At 43.3% G+C, this 15,138-nt stretch overlaps 1 protein-coding gene across 1 annotated transcript in view; it reads right to left on the reverse strand.

Moving 5' to 3' along the window:
* The window catches only part of LOC136648460 (calcium-activated chloride channel regulator 1-like), a 31,197-nt gene extending 16,796 nt beyond the window's left edge, over window positions 1–14,401 (reverse strand). The window contains exons 1-9 of the mRNA XM_066624572.1: window positions 14,246–14,401; window positions 10,717–10,857; window positions 10,333–10,483; window positions 7,726–7,834; window positions 6,193–6,361; window positions 5,880–6,101; window positions 4,815–5,039; window positions 2,446–2,623; window positions 1,539–1,645 (exon numbers count right to left, since the gene is read on the reverse strand). Of these exons, the coding sequence (XP_066480669.1) occupies window positions 1,539–1,645; window positions 2,446–2,623; window positions 4,815–5,039; window positions 5,880–6,101; window positions 6,193–6,361; window positions 7,726–7,834; window positions 10,333–10,483; window positions 10,717–10,857; window positions 14,246–14,401 (1,458 nt within the window). The remainder of the gene's footprint in view (window positions 1–1,538; window positions 1,646–2,445; window positions 2,624–4,814; window positions 5,040–5,879; window positions 6,102–6,192; window positions 6,362–7,725; window positions 7,835–10,332; window positions 10,484–10,716; window positions 10,858–14,245) is intronic.
* Between the last annotated feature and the right edge of the window lie 737 nt (window positions 14,402–15,138).

Raw genomic sequence — 15,138 nt, forward strand, 5'->3', positions numbered from 1 at the left:
ATCCTGTGTACACTGAGGATTGTAACCCTCAGTGATCTTTCCTGAGATCAAACCCATTGAACATAGTAGCTCAGAAAATCACGAGATGTCATGTGAAACCAGATGGCAGTGCCTAGGAGAGCCAGAAGAAAGGTCCAGGGTATGGTGACCCATGTAAGTTTGGGAACAGCTGGATTAGGCTGTAGGTGGCCTTGAGTAAGCCTATTCTGCTCAGCTTCAGCTATAATATGAGGAGAATAAACATCCTACAGGATTCTTGTCTTAACAATATCAAGAATAATACATGTGAAGTGCTTTGTATTCTCAAAAACCACAGTGTAAATGTTGACTACTATTATTAGTGCAAGAACAATATTTATAAAGTCTCAGAGGCACTATGAAATTCCCATAGATGTGATGATATATTCTAAAGACAGACAACTTGTTGAAAACATTTCCAGTGGGGGGCAGCGACAGCCAGCCAGGTTGCAGCATGGCATCCAGTGCCATTAGCGGTCATTGCCTATGCCCAGCTGCAGGTTTGATGGGCCAATGAGTGGTAGCTGGCCCTGTGAAGCAGGGACTGATGGTGGCCCTATAATAGGCCTTCCCAGCAACTAGACAGTGAAGAGAAAGCAAGGGAGGAGCAGAACACAAGCAGAAGCAAGGGATAGCACACTGACAACCTGTGCCAGTACAGCCAGGCTGCATGACCTGCACTGTATCCAGGGCAGGTTACGAGGTGGCTGGAGGTCTTCTCGGGGTAATGGGATATTATGCCAGTTATTTAGCTGGTGCAAATCTGGGAAGCCCAGTGTAACACTGGGAGAACCAGGAGGGGGGTTAGGATATGGCAGAGGAGGCCTCCACTGATCCTACCCCCACCTGGACCCAGTCCATCCCCCCTTTCCACCCTCCTCCACCCAGCAACACCCTCTCCCTGGCTCCCTACCCATGCCCCTCTGTCCTGCAGAATGCCTCAATGCAGCATTGGCAGGCCTCCCTTCCAGCCAGCCTCCTGTCCAGGTGCCAGAAAAGTGCTTTCCAGTACGTTCACGACATCCTCAGCTGGTGCAGCGTCCACTACACCGGCCAAGCCCGTAGTTTGGATTGCGCTGACGGCAACAAATGGGGAGATAGCAGACTTCTTTGAGCCACTAAGAGGGGGTCATGGCCAACTGCCAATCAAGGCTGCCTAGGCAGTGCCTAGCTTGCTGCTAGAGGGCAAGGGGTCCCAAACCCTGGAAGGAGGGGATGAAGAGGAGGGGGCAGGCTGGGAGAATGATAGCAGCTCTGTGACGCACAGCCATTTCACCAAAGTGAGTAGGCCAAACCAATTTGCCAGCAGGTGGCCTGGGGCCTAACATAGCCCTGGAAGCCCTTCCTAGGATTGCATTACAGGAAGAGAGCCTCTACTTAAGAGCAGCTGGAAAGGACTTTGAAGGGGCTTGGAGAAAGGGCGTGGTTAACCCAGGGAGAAAGGAAGACCCCTGAACTTCTGATGATCAATGCTGAATAATAATGGAGCCCAACGATGCACCCAAATCTGAAATCCAGACCTGAATAGATTGTTGAGATATATTTCCACTTTCAGATGAAATCCCACTGAAAGCATCTATAAGGCCATTGGAGTCCAAACTGTTGGTGGCAGCAAATTTCAAACCTCCTGAAACACAATAGGAAGAATAGTTAGAATAATTCCTCAGTTGCAGTAAAATCTCTAGACTCTGTTTATATTGTGCCTTGTCATAGTATCAACAAGTTTGTGGATGGGGCTGGAGAATCACAGCTGCAACTGTTGAATGGAGCTTTTTAATGTTGGGAAATTAATATCGAGGAACTCACTGCCACAACATACACATAATGCCCTGTGTCAATTTTAAAATGTGGTTGTAAGTTCTCTCATGAAGTAAGATCAGAAGGTGGGATAGAAATCAGTTAAATAAATACATAAAACATACAAGCACAGGATGCTGTCTTATTTAAGATGAGAGAAAACACAGCATTCTACCATTTTAAGTCCTGAAAATTCTCTTTATCATATTTATCTATGGGGCATTTGACATGAAGGATCTACCATGCAAAATTTATAATCTGACCAACTTTCAGAAAATTCCAATGCAGAATGGCATCCCTCTTTGGCTTGTTTAATGTTTCAGTAAATGAACATCTCTATTTCAAGCCCACATCTTCTGCATACTAATTGTGTTTGTTTCTGGTTCCATTTTGATTACTTTCTGATCCACAGGCAAGAGCTGAGTTTGCGATCACAGGAAGAGATACTGCATATGAACCTGCCTAATAGGAAAAGTTCCAGATGTGGAGCTGACAGGAGGAGCTTTGGTGGATGGCACTAGCTTGGAAGGGTGACTAGAGACTGGTGGCAACCCCAATTTTGGGAAGCACCTGCTGTCACAATGCGGGATATCTGTCTTGTGAAACTTGATATTGTGCCTACATCCTTACCTGTCATGTCTGCCAAGGTTTCTAGTTCTTTTGCAGCACTAGGCCCCAAGGCAATGGTGTGAATTTTTGTCCCACTTCTTTCAACTTCAGCAAAGCAAGATCCTATACTTGAATCTTCTCCATCTGTCAACAGCACAATCTCACAGCCTTCAGTACTTGCATATCTGTTTAAAAATACCTGTATTTAAAGAGCAGATTAAATATTAGCAGCAAGATGTGTAGAAGACACAGCAAGATATAATCATCATCAACAATAATACCACCACCTTTCACAAAGAATTTACAGAGCTAAGACCCCAATCCTAAAGAAATAAGAAGTGGTGAGCTGGTGGAGTGCACCTTCTGCTGACATGCCAGGCTTTTTCACTTTTGCAAAAGTGCCATAAAATGCTTCTAAAAAGCATAATACTAGCACAAATTGTGATCTAGGGCTAGGAGCCCAACAACCTGCAGTGAAGGGGTAGCCTTGATACAGAGGTGTAACATCTTTGTTCCCTTCTTCATTAAGCAGAGAAGTGCACTACAGCACCTGAAGAAAGAGGGACAATAATGAGCTAAAAGAATATTTAAAAGGAGAAAGTGGCAGAATATTGTTGCTAGAATAATGACAGTCTTGCAGATACCTACTTGCTGACTTATTCTTGAAGGATCACATGAATATCCTGCATTTACTGTAAATGAAGCAATGTAAAGCCAGTAAAGGTGGTTTCCTTGTGTTACATGACCTATTGAGGGACCAGATGCTTTAACTCTGAGCTGGAGGACAGTACTTAGCGATTTCCTTAGAAGTTATTGGGTAGAGTACCAATGACCGAAGTGGCTTGCAGTTAATACACAATTATGCAGTTGTTGCAAGCTGTTTTTTCTGTTATAGGGGAATCATGTTTCCCAGCACTCAAAAAAGCAATATTTGCTGCTAGGAATATTAGTCCCTCTCATTTACAAGTAGAGCATGGCATGTGTGTTGTGAGCACCTATTGGGTCTGTGCTAACCCTGTGTGGAGTAAGCCCCATTTGTGCTATTTTGTTAGCTTTTAAACCATGTTCTGATACATTTCAAAGAACTGTTTGACATCACTACAGGCGGATGCAGTGATGGCAAGTTCAAAGAGCAAAAGGTGGTGGTGGGTGTACTGTTCAGCTGCCACCACTGGGAAACAGACAAGTGAGAATGTATCACAACTCCACATAAATTTTCAGAATGGAGCATGAACATGACTATATGACATCATTGTTTTGTGCTAGACTGTAAAACTCTCACACTGACCCCCTTTACTGCAATGTCTGCACTGCCAAGGCCACAGCCCCCCTCTCTCCTGTTTCCACCATTAAACATTTCAGTCAGTCAAGATGAGTGGCATGGAATGAACTGAATGGCATTCTCTGGTCTAAGCAGACCACATTGTTTTCACACATTGCCACTGCTTTGATGAATGGCTATCGAGTTCATGGAAGCTGCACTTGTTTGTCAGTAATCAGATATCCAGGACAACTTTCATCAGAGAACAGAGATTACTTTTTGCAAGTCATTTTTCTAATGCTATGTCTGGCTTTTCCATTCTCAAAACTAAGTTGACTACCTACAAATGTAATGAAATTACTTTCATTACTTACATGACAAAAGTAATGTGATCTGGCCTTCCAACTCCTGACAGGAATTTTCAAAATCAGAAAAATAAAGGATTGAGAGCCCAATCCTGAGCTGCTGTGGCGCACGGCTGTGGTGGCACCGAAAACGGCTGCCACTGCATCCTACACTCCCACAGTAGCCACAGATGGCACCTCAGGAGAAAGGGACTTTCGTTCCCTTCCCCCAGGTAAAGGGAGTAGCCCCGCAATGGGGCTACTCAATTCACTGCCAACCAAAAGGTCAGCGGTGAGTTAAGAGCCTTCATGTCAGTTGCTGAGCCTGACACGAAGGCTCTGGATCCGGTGGATCCACTGGTCTGCCTCCTTCCGTCCCTGCTCCCTTCCCGGCACACCACCCCCCTCCCCGGAACACCTCCTCACCATCTCCCTCCCACCCCTGCTTTCCTTTCTGCGGTCCGGCAATCTGTGCGACTGCTGAGAGGCAGTGGCCAGGCGCCTACATGGCGCTAACCCAGCGCTGGGCTAGTATGAGCACTTGCCCAGTATTAGAGCTAGCAGTAAGCTGGTGCATCAGTAAGCCAGTGCGTCGAGCCCAGGATTGGGCTCTCAATCATTATGCCCCTGAAATTTAGATAAAGTTTATCACAACTATATACTGTTGGTGCTTAGCTACAAAACTAAACAGTGGTGCTTAGCTACAAAACTAACTTTTTCAGGATACAACCCAAAATGTCTCATCAGAAATGAAATAAAAGTAACTAGAAAATGTTCTCCTTCACCTGAAATCCTGCACGCACTCCCGAACAGATCTTCGTTCCTCCACCAGCTGTGGTAGGCAAATAGTTTGTAAGAGATTTGCGCACACTGTCGTTGGCAATCTGTTGCAAATAAGTTGCAATTTTTGCAGTGCTCTGAAACGTAACAATTCCAACCCAGGAACCCATTTCAATAATCTGTACGAGGAATAATTCTGCGGCTTGCCTCAGTCGATTAATGCGATCATACTGCATTTGAAGGAAAAGACATTTATAAAATTGTCAATGTCATTCATGTAATAAAAATTACAGATACCGTTTTATGGACTGCCTTTCTGCATATCTACACTTGAGGGGGCTCAAAAAACAATTTAAAGTACAATAAATAATAATAAAACCTGGTGTAAATTACAATATAAACCCAACAGCTTAATTCTACCTAACTCCTCAAGCAGTGATGCAGCCATACCCAAGGGGCCCACGCTGCATTCTGCAGGGGGTCTTCAGGCTGTAAAGGCCTCCTCAGGGTACACCCTTGCTGCCCTGCTGGGGTTATTTGAATCTGTAACAGCTTAATAGCTGGCACAAGTCCAAGAGGACCTAGGAGGACAGATTGAGGCTGAAAAGGGGGATAGGATATTGGCAGTGGAGCTGTCGCAGATGCCACCACTTCCAGCCTCAATCTACCCGCCTCCCCACCTCATCACCATCCCGTACCCCCCGCCCCGCTTCATTCCACCCACCACCCACTTCATTTCCACCCACATGCTGCCTTGCTGGCTCCAGCAGGGGCAGCAGCAGACCTTTAACATCACCATCTTTTGCTGTTCCACTGTTGTAGAACACCCCTTGCGATGTCTCAATCTTATTTGGATTGTGTCAGAAAAAGATAGCAGAGAAACAACAAATCTCCTCCTACCTCCAGGGCCTCTGTAAAGCTCTCAGCCACACAACTTTCCCATCCCTCACAGAAGCTGGACTGAAAGCTTTCTAACCACTCTGTCTGGAAAAGCTGCAATGTTTGTTTCAGCCAACCAGCACCAGAAGCTTCACGATGGTAAAGAGGGAATGGAAAAAATATATACTTACTGAACCCATACTTCCAGAAACATCAAGTACTAGACAGACAACTCTGTCTTGTGTTTGCAAAAAGGAGATAGTGGGAGCAGGTGGAGGGGTAGTGATTGGAGACGAGCTGGCAAAGTCAGAAGAGTTCATGATAACTTCCCAGGTGCTCCTGTAGTTGCACTGCTTGTTCTGCATATTTGTGGCCTTGATATTATGGTTACTTTCGTCACAGAACTGAGTAACCTTTTAAACAAAAAGGAAAAAAAGGTTAGCAAAGCAGACAATAGGTTGGAATAAATTCCACAACCTCCGAAATGACTTTAGTAATGCTTACTGAAGGTAGACTTTGCATGTACATGATGGATGCTGGAGCACTTTGCTTTCTTTCTGGCACAAATTGGCATCCAGTCTCATATAGTCTAGTTTGGCGATCAATGTTGCATGTTCTGGTTTTTCCTGTGCTTGTTCGGAAAACATATTTACCAGTGATCTCAGCTGAGCACCTGCACAATATTAGAAGGGGTATCATTGTCAAGAGGTTAAGGAAGTTTTATACCATATGTCTGTGAGTTTCCATGTGTGTGCATATGTGTGTGGGTGTGTGAATGCGTATATGTGCATGTATGTTGTTTTGCATAAAAAAAATAGCCATCAAAAGATGGGAATGCATTTTACTAACGTGTCTAGTATTGACAGCAGGGGCTAAAATTGGGAGTTTAGTCATAGTGGTGCAAAGATATGCTACATTACTGCAAATATAGAGTCTTTCCAGTGCCTGGCAAACCTCTTTGCCAAGCAATACTCTCAACCATAGTGCTCCCTGAAAGCCTGTTGTTGGAACATGACTCATAAATAGGGTGAATACAACATTTGAAAAGTTATTTAAAGTTATTTGGATATTTAGGTGCAATACTACACATACTTTCCTGGACACGTCCCATGATGCACATAGGCTAGCACTGGAATAGCCCAATCCTATTCCCCATCACTAGCACAAATTCAGTGCTGCATCCTGTGGTGGTGGGGACATTAAACAGACTGCCAGAGGTAAAAGAAAACATTTTGCATTTACCAACTTGTAGGCTACTCAGTTGCCCATTTTTGTGGTGTATGTCTGAGGAGAAGAAAGGAGCAGGAAGGTTTAAAAAGGCAGGAATAAGATCCCTCATGCACCATTGCTGGAAGCCATAAACCATGTCTGTGCCTTTCGGGAGAACCCAGGCCAGCGCACGGAGATGCGCTGGCCTGCGGAGGCTGACACAAGCTTACACGCCAGCTTCCTTGGTTGGGCCAACGCAAGCCTCTGGGGTGGGCAGGGAATAGGTGGGAGGGAGGTGTTCCTGGGTGGTGGGAAGGCGGGTGGTGGGTGGCCCTGGGGCAGATGGGTGGGGAGCGGGAGGCGGGGCTGGGATCCAGCATGTATGTATGCTGGATCCCAACCCTCATTCCTGGAGAGTTTGGAGCAACATGAAGCTGCTCCGCTCTCCTCGAACTTGTGCCACCTCAGGAGGTGGTGTAAGTCCAAGGAGACCCACAGGGGAAAGGGCGCCTTACCCAGAGGTAAGGGGAGAGTTTCCCCTTGCCTCTGGCTGAGCCACCTTGGGCCCCTATCCTGCACTGGATACAGCACAAGCCTCTTGGCTTGCCTGTTCCAGCTCAGGGTAGGATTGTGCCCTTAATCTTCAGGACAATGATTCACAGAACAATCCTACTCTGAAGTAAATCCAGATTATTCCAATGGGAATTACTCCCAGATAAGTGTGTATAGGAATTCAGCGTCACACCACATTAAAACTAATAAACCAAAGTGAATGCTATCCGTGAAATATTTATTGTAACAGTTGAAGATACACATCCAGGAGGGTACCTTGTTGCTTCAACTTTGTTTTGTCCACCAATATAGAAAGGTGCGTCATTGTTATATTCATCAAAGACTCCCCATCGGAGATGAGCCCATTCATGGACAAGGACTCTGCCTGCAGAGCATCAAGAACAAACCTGATTGTAGGTTGGTGGTTTACATTTACATTTACATTTACATTTGTTTTCCTAAAAGAAACATCTAAAATAAAAATAGAAGTTCTCTGCAGTCACACCAGCAATGGAGAAGTTACAACAGAAATAGCCAACTTTTGAATATGCACCTTTAGTAGTTGTGATCCTGTTACTGAATCCTCAAGATATATGGGATGCATATTGTTCACGGCTCTGTTTACGGCATGTGCACCACACTGAAGCATGCCTCTTGAATCCCAGGGCATGGACTGAAAGCACAGGACACATACAGGAACCTTGCTGAAACTAAAGAGGGCTGAGTTGGACTAAGCCTGGGTGGGAGACCTTCTGTTAAATCCTAAATATGGCATTGTGGAAGAAAAAAGGCTGGAGAGGTGTCATAAAATAATAACTGTTGAAGTGTACAACATGGAGAGCACTTTCATGACTTGAAAATATACTGATGAACCTGACATGTAAATATTGCTAATTCCTTAGTTAAATGTTGGACATACTATGTGGCCACCTTATTAGTTTGTAAGTGACGCTGACATATGTCTTTAGCGTAGAGTAAATGCCAAGATTGCATGGAGCCCAGCTCAAACATACTGTACAGGTTGAGTCTCATTATTTGTGAGCATTCTGTTCCCAGAACAGATGGCAAAAATTGAATTAAATTCATTTAAAAAACAATGTCCCTTTGCTAGGTGATCTAAAAACAGCCTTGTTGCACCTTTGTAATGTAAGACAGAATCGTTAAGCAGACAGTACATTAATCAGTCCCTCTCCAGGCGCTTAGAAAGGCTTCACTCTGAGCCAAGGAACCCTCCCTTCATCCAGAGTAAACTGATTATCTTCCTTTCACATGCTCAGGGGGAAGGGAGGGGTTGTTTGCCTTTGTAAGAGTGCCTGGACGGAGAATGATTGATGGATTGTCAGCTGGCTGCCAGTGAGGTTATTGTTAAACAACTGTTTTCCTTTAATTTAAAGGGTCCTTCTCATTGCATTGAGAAAGAAAAATCCATGGGTGAAAAATTTGGTGAAATTTCCATGGGTGAAAAATCCATGGATAATTAGGTTATACCTGTAATCACTTGCATGACTCTCTCTACAACAGTAAGAAAAGCAGTTTTTTTTTAAAACTGTCATTTTAAAGGGATGCATTTTTTCCCTTCTCCAAGGATCAGCACATTCTTTCTCATTTGCAGTAGCCATTCATGTTGAGACAAATCCATGTATAAAAAAATCTGTGTAACAAGGTTGGACCTGTATCTTTGTTTTGACGAAGGTTCATCCTAGCAGGCATCAAACCAGCTTCAGTAGGTCAACTTTTTTTCCTCTGCAGCCCTCTTGCTCTTATTTCCCTAAAGTATGGCTGCACCTTACCTGAAGTCACCTAATCTCCATTATGACACACCAATTCAATCTTGGAGTTTCATGTCCTAAGAAAAGAAATGAACCATTTGGGTTCTTGGCTCCTGCCATTATTAACAAAATTAAGGGGTTTTTTTGTTTCTTATTTCTTTTCTTATGTGTCTGTCAGCTCAATCCTATCCTCTGCCATGGTATAGCATGCAGCTGTGCCAAAAACATGTTATGCTATGGTGTGTGTGTGTAGGGGGGGGGGGGGGGTTTGACCAGAAGGCAAACCAGAGGCAAAAAAACTTTTTAATGTACCTCCACATAAGTGGTTGCTAGGGGGGCACAGGAGATGCTGGCTGCACCAGGTGACACCACTACTCACCAAAAATTTTTTGGTATTTTTGAATAATATCATCATGTTATATATCAATCAATGTGTAATTTCATGAAGAATGCAATGAAACAGACCGCGTTGAAATATCTCTATTCTATCAAAAAGTATAGCCAAAATCCCAGGGGGTCGGGGTAATGGTACATCACCATGTCCATCACCTAGGAGGAGGTCCCACTGCATGGGAGGAGGTCCATCACAGCAGTGATACGCTGGCCTCCCATACCAGGTGACACAAATCCTAGTGATGCTACTGCTCCAAATAAGCCTACAGGCTTCCTATGGGTCTCCTTAGATATACAACAGCTATTTTGATGGTATATGTTCAAGGAGAGAAAAGGTACAGGCTTTAAAAAGAGAGGTTAAGATCCAATGTGTATGACTGCCACCGGATCCATCCCCTTCCTCTTCTGACATGCCCCTGGTTCGCCGCCAATTGCCCCAATAGTCTCCCCATCCACAGCCTACCCCCCACACTGGCTTACCTGCTGAAGTGTAAATCACTGGCCACAACAGCAGGCTTCCAATGCTGCTGCTGCTTTATGGTGGTGGCTTGAAATGGCCACTGGCAGCCCATAATCAGCAGCCAATTTATGACACCAGCATAGTGTCCCACTGTTGTAAACTCAAGGACAGGATGGAGCCATTATTGTGGCTATCATCATTCCAAATGTTGAATGTTTTAATAATAAAAAAGAAAATGTCGTTTGAATGAACAGATACTACCTCGTGATCCATAAACATCATGAAAACTATCATTTGTGAGGAAATTAGATGTGAAATGAATATATCGTCCCTTTTCTCCACATCCTCCATACTGCAGTGTGTAGGGATCATCTCCATATTTCAAGAAGGGATCTGCCACTATGACATCAGCCTAAAATAAAATAGGACTTGGTTTTAAAATCTGATGGCCAGCACCACATCAAAAAGAGGTTGAACATTGAATTTTGTATATAGCCCAATTCTATGCATGTAAGTCCCACTAAGTTCAATGGGATTTTGTTTCAGTGAGTGTGGACAGGACTGCGGCTTTCTTTCATAGGTTTTGCTTTAATGTTTTGTACAGATCAAAGATACATTTGAATTGTAAGCATCTTCTACACTTACCTTTTCATAGGATTCTATGGTCACTCTTTTATACTCAGGTTTGCTTGACCATGTCAAAGGAATAATAACTTTAACAGTTCTGAAATAAAATCTTTGCTTTGTGGCATTGAAGAGATAAGTAGATGCCTCTTGAACCATGCCCTGATAGGAAAATAAAATAATTCTGTGTTTTAGAACAGTGTCCATGTAATTTATTTTAAAACATTTCTACAGTTTGCTTCATCTTATGAGAGGGTTAGGTTCAAAAGTCAGCATGTAAGGGGAAAATCGCAGTTAGTCAAAACTACGTTATATCTGAAAAATTTATACTATCTCTAAGAACTAAAATCACATTACGAGAGACACTCAAGAGCTGAAACAACTGAAAAGCAGTTTCATTCTCCCAGATCAGGCTTGCTCTGGGGAATAAACAGAGTAAGTGGAATGACAGGCAGAATTGCCTTATAACCCAATCCTAAGCTGCTGGGCACCCATTGGAGCAGCAGCACCAAAATGGCCCAGGTTAGGGGCACAGGTCCCTCAATGGGGTCTCTCATGTCTGTGCCAGCTATTTTGCAGGCGCAGAGTTAAGAGACTCCATGTTGGGCCCAAGGGTTCTGGATCCTGCAAAGTTCTCCACTGGTACCTCCCCTGCCCCGCCCTCTCCCCACCTCAGAATGCTTCCCCCTACCTGGACAAACCTCTCCACCACACAGAGCTCTTCCCTTGCTCCAGGCAGGCATGTGGCTGGTGCTGGCCTCAGTGCAGACTGGCGCTGGGTCGGCATCAGCACTGACCCAGCACTGAGTGTCACAAGTGTGCCTGACGGCACATTTGTGACACCCAGCACTGGCATAAGGCCAGCATGATAAGCTCAGGATTGGGCTATGAAGTATTTAAACCGGTGTTTCTCTCTTTTTGTTTGTTTGCTGAATGTATATACTTTGCACAACCAAAGTGCACCTAAGATCCAGCATTTCCTTAACATGGCTGTGGTACCATTCTGCTAGAACAGTATATTTTCAGAACAGTATATTTGACGCCTCTTACGCGAGCTCATGAAAATCATTTATACGTGCGGACAAAACTCAGCAGAAGGTATTTGATGTTCTGAGTATATGAAATTGTGTTACTTTTCTTTCTGAAATGTTTTTTACTTTCAGTTGGGAAATACTTAGATTTACTTTTGGTTTTGGGAACACTGAATTTATTAATGACACATTTTTAAAAGCTTTGTGACAAGATTCAAGAGCTAGGAACCATTGAGTGAGGTACATACTATAAGTCAGTTTGTATAATCATGGATAGAAAATATAAAAATAGGATTTTTAATAATGTACATATATTGAAAACAGTACAGTGCTGGTCACCAGTTTCCTACTTTATAATTTTTGGGTTTTGGCATGGAAAATGTTGAACAACACTGCTAGAACTTCCATCCTGCTGCCACTCCTTGAGGTTTTTTTCTCTTTCCTCCCATACCCTCAACTATTCATTCATTTATTTAAATGATTTATTACCCACGTTTGCCTTAAAATAATCAAAGCACTCAACATGGCATACAAATACAGGGGTGCCCCTTATCCACAGAAGGTTTTGTTCTGGAAACCCCCCCCCCCGGATAGCTGAAATCGCAGATACAAGCGAACACCCGTCCCCATGGCCTGGACCCTCTGGAGGCAAGGGGAGCCTGGCTCTCCTTCCCTCTGGAAGGGCTTCTGAGCCCCACCATGGCTGCGGGCATCTGCCCACACCTCAGCGGGCCTCAGAATGGCCATTTTCAGCTGAAAAAACGTCACTTCCAGAAGTGAAAACCAGAAGTGACTTTTTACTCCATAAAATGCATTAGGAAGGCTGGGGAAGACCCGAGGTCAGATCTTCTTTACCAAGAATAGGAACAGACATAGCTGGTGCACTAATCTAACTGGACAAAGGCATTTCAGGTCACAATCTCCTCCTGACCACGTAGGTGAGTTGAGGCCAGACCCAAAGTACTTCCTCACTGAGAACCCAGGACCAGCGCAAATCCTCCTGATGCCTGAGGTGGTAGATAACTATTTGTATCTAGTAGCTTTTTACTAGCCCTCCTGAGTCTTTCACAGCTGCTTAACATAAAGGTATAGAAGAGATATGAGGTTGAAAAAATGGTTCCTGCTAAATCTCTGTCTGTAAAGGTGCTGTTTAAAGGCACATGAACACGGTCAGTTAAAAAAGGCAGCAGCAGCCCTAGTGTTCCCTGTGCAATTCCAACAGTTCCATGGAATGGGAAGTAGGTGCCACATTACATACTAGGCACATATATCATAAGTAAAGATAACAATACTAGAAACTAGAAGCTAATACTAGAAATATCTGGAGTGAGGACATTGATACTGTACGCCTCTTCTTCAAAGGAAGAAGGGAAGCAAGAACTATTACCACAAATGCTGAAGGAAGCCAAAATTTTCGTACACTTGTAGTCTAAAATAATCCATTTATGACAGAAGTTTAAAAATGTTTGCAGAAATGTCACTAGAGTTTGCATCATTTCCCTGATAGATCTCCTCCCATACCAAATTACGAAGAATAAAATAAAATACCATATGTGCAACCTAAATGCAGTGGCATCACTAGGGTTGATGTAACCTCATTATTATTATTTATTTATTTATTTATTTAAATATAGAACAGTACAATTCACCCAACCAATCAGTAACCAACAAAAAACCAGTGGCCAGCTTGCTGGCACCCACACAACCGAATAAGAGTTCTAGTGTTAGCTCTGTTACATAGAAATGACAGCTGACTCATACTAACACCTTATTGGTTCCTTGCTGTGTCATAATAACACCTCATTGGCTCTCAAAACAATCAGTCTCATTGTTCAGTTTTGACTTAAAATAATACACTTTTTGTTACATAAGGCAGTTGTGTTTTCCTTTTCTAGTTATTTAGCCATAACATTTGATATAGATATTTAAGCACAGTTTGTTTCATTGCATTCTGCATGAAATTTCACATCAAATCATATGTATTGTGATTGTTTTGATCAAAAATACCAAGATATTACAATTTTGCCAGTAGTGGTATCACACACACCTCCCAAGTGCACCACCTGGTGCGGTCCGCACCCTTCTCATTCCCCTAGTGACATCATTAAATGTTTGTACATTGGCTCATCAGTATGCTTAAAACTGTTCACCCTACTTTCAAATTACCCATTAATCTGAAGTTGGGTATACGTGTAGCTCAAAATAGTCTAATTACTAGAAAAGCCAGTAACTAGAAAATTTTAACCCATAACAGCAACAATTCAGGGCACTAAATTTACCTAACAACAGAGGCCTGTCACTCTTGCAGCAGGACCCCACACAGGGTGGAACGTTGGGCCTGGGAGTTCCATGGTTCCTTTGTATAGTTGAAGCAACAGGGCAGGGAGTGGGGATTTCCAAGAATTTGTCCCATTCTTCTTTAGAATGAGGCATAGTTTACTGTTCTTTAGAGAATTTGGCATAGTCATAGATGGCTGACTTGCTAACTTGATAGATCCACAAACGTTTAAGAATCTTACCTTTATGTTTTCCACAATTTTTTGGTCTTCAGGGAGCCCAGGATTAATTGCAATGACAATGTCTTCAAACCCACCATCCTTGAGCTTAACCATAGTCCCTGTCACTCCATGTAGCAGTTGTAACACCAAGAAGAGAAGCCATCTATTGAGCTCCATCTTTACATGTGACACCTGCCTCTTTCGAAAAATAAATGCCCAGGACAGTTGTCAATGGAAGTGCTTATATATACTCACACAGAAAGTTATTGCATGTTTTATGACAGAAGGGGTTTGTTCTGACTGCCAAGGAAATTGAGATTTTCTTTTTACAGTAATTAACATTGTAGCAATCCGGGTATCTCCAAACACTATCATAAAATAATCCGAATTTCTGTTTCCTTGTTTTGTCCTAATCATAAACATTTTATGCATTTCTTAAGACACTGAAGTATAAAGTTTATTATTACAGTACTTTGGTACTTATGACACACTTTACAGCTATGCAGGTTAATCCATGTGACCAGCCTGTGATTCTTTACCATTTTTATTATGTGGGTGACTTTCAAATCTGTAGTGAAATAAGAAAAAAGTATGTTCTCAAATTCAATGAAATGAAGCTGAAACTATACATGATGTGCGAAATCTGTGAATATGATAAGGTTGCATTAGCAGCACCACTGGGCTAGGTCACCCTTGTCTCTTTGTTAGCAGATAGGGATACCTTCTTGCCACCCTAGTTGTTCCTTACCTAAGTTGGTCTCAGGATGGGACTCTGCAGAGGAGGGAGACCTCAAGGTCTGCAGCGGCCTCTTTGAGTTCTTGGGCTCTGAGTGGTGAGCTCCCTCAATGATCACGAACTCCCTGCCATTATTTATGGTAGCAAAGGAACAGGGTGGCAACATACTAGCAGCCAC

Source organism: Tiliqua scincoides, chromosome 4 (assembly GCF_035046505.1).
Source record: "Tiliqua scincoides isolate rTilSci1 chromosome 4, rTilSci1.hap2, whole genome shotgun sequence".
Taxonomy (NCBI): Eukaryota; Metazoa; Chordata; class Lepidosauria; order Squamata; family Scincidae; genus Tiliqua; species Tiliqua scincoides.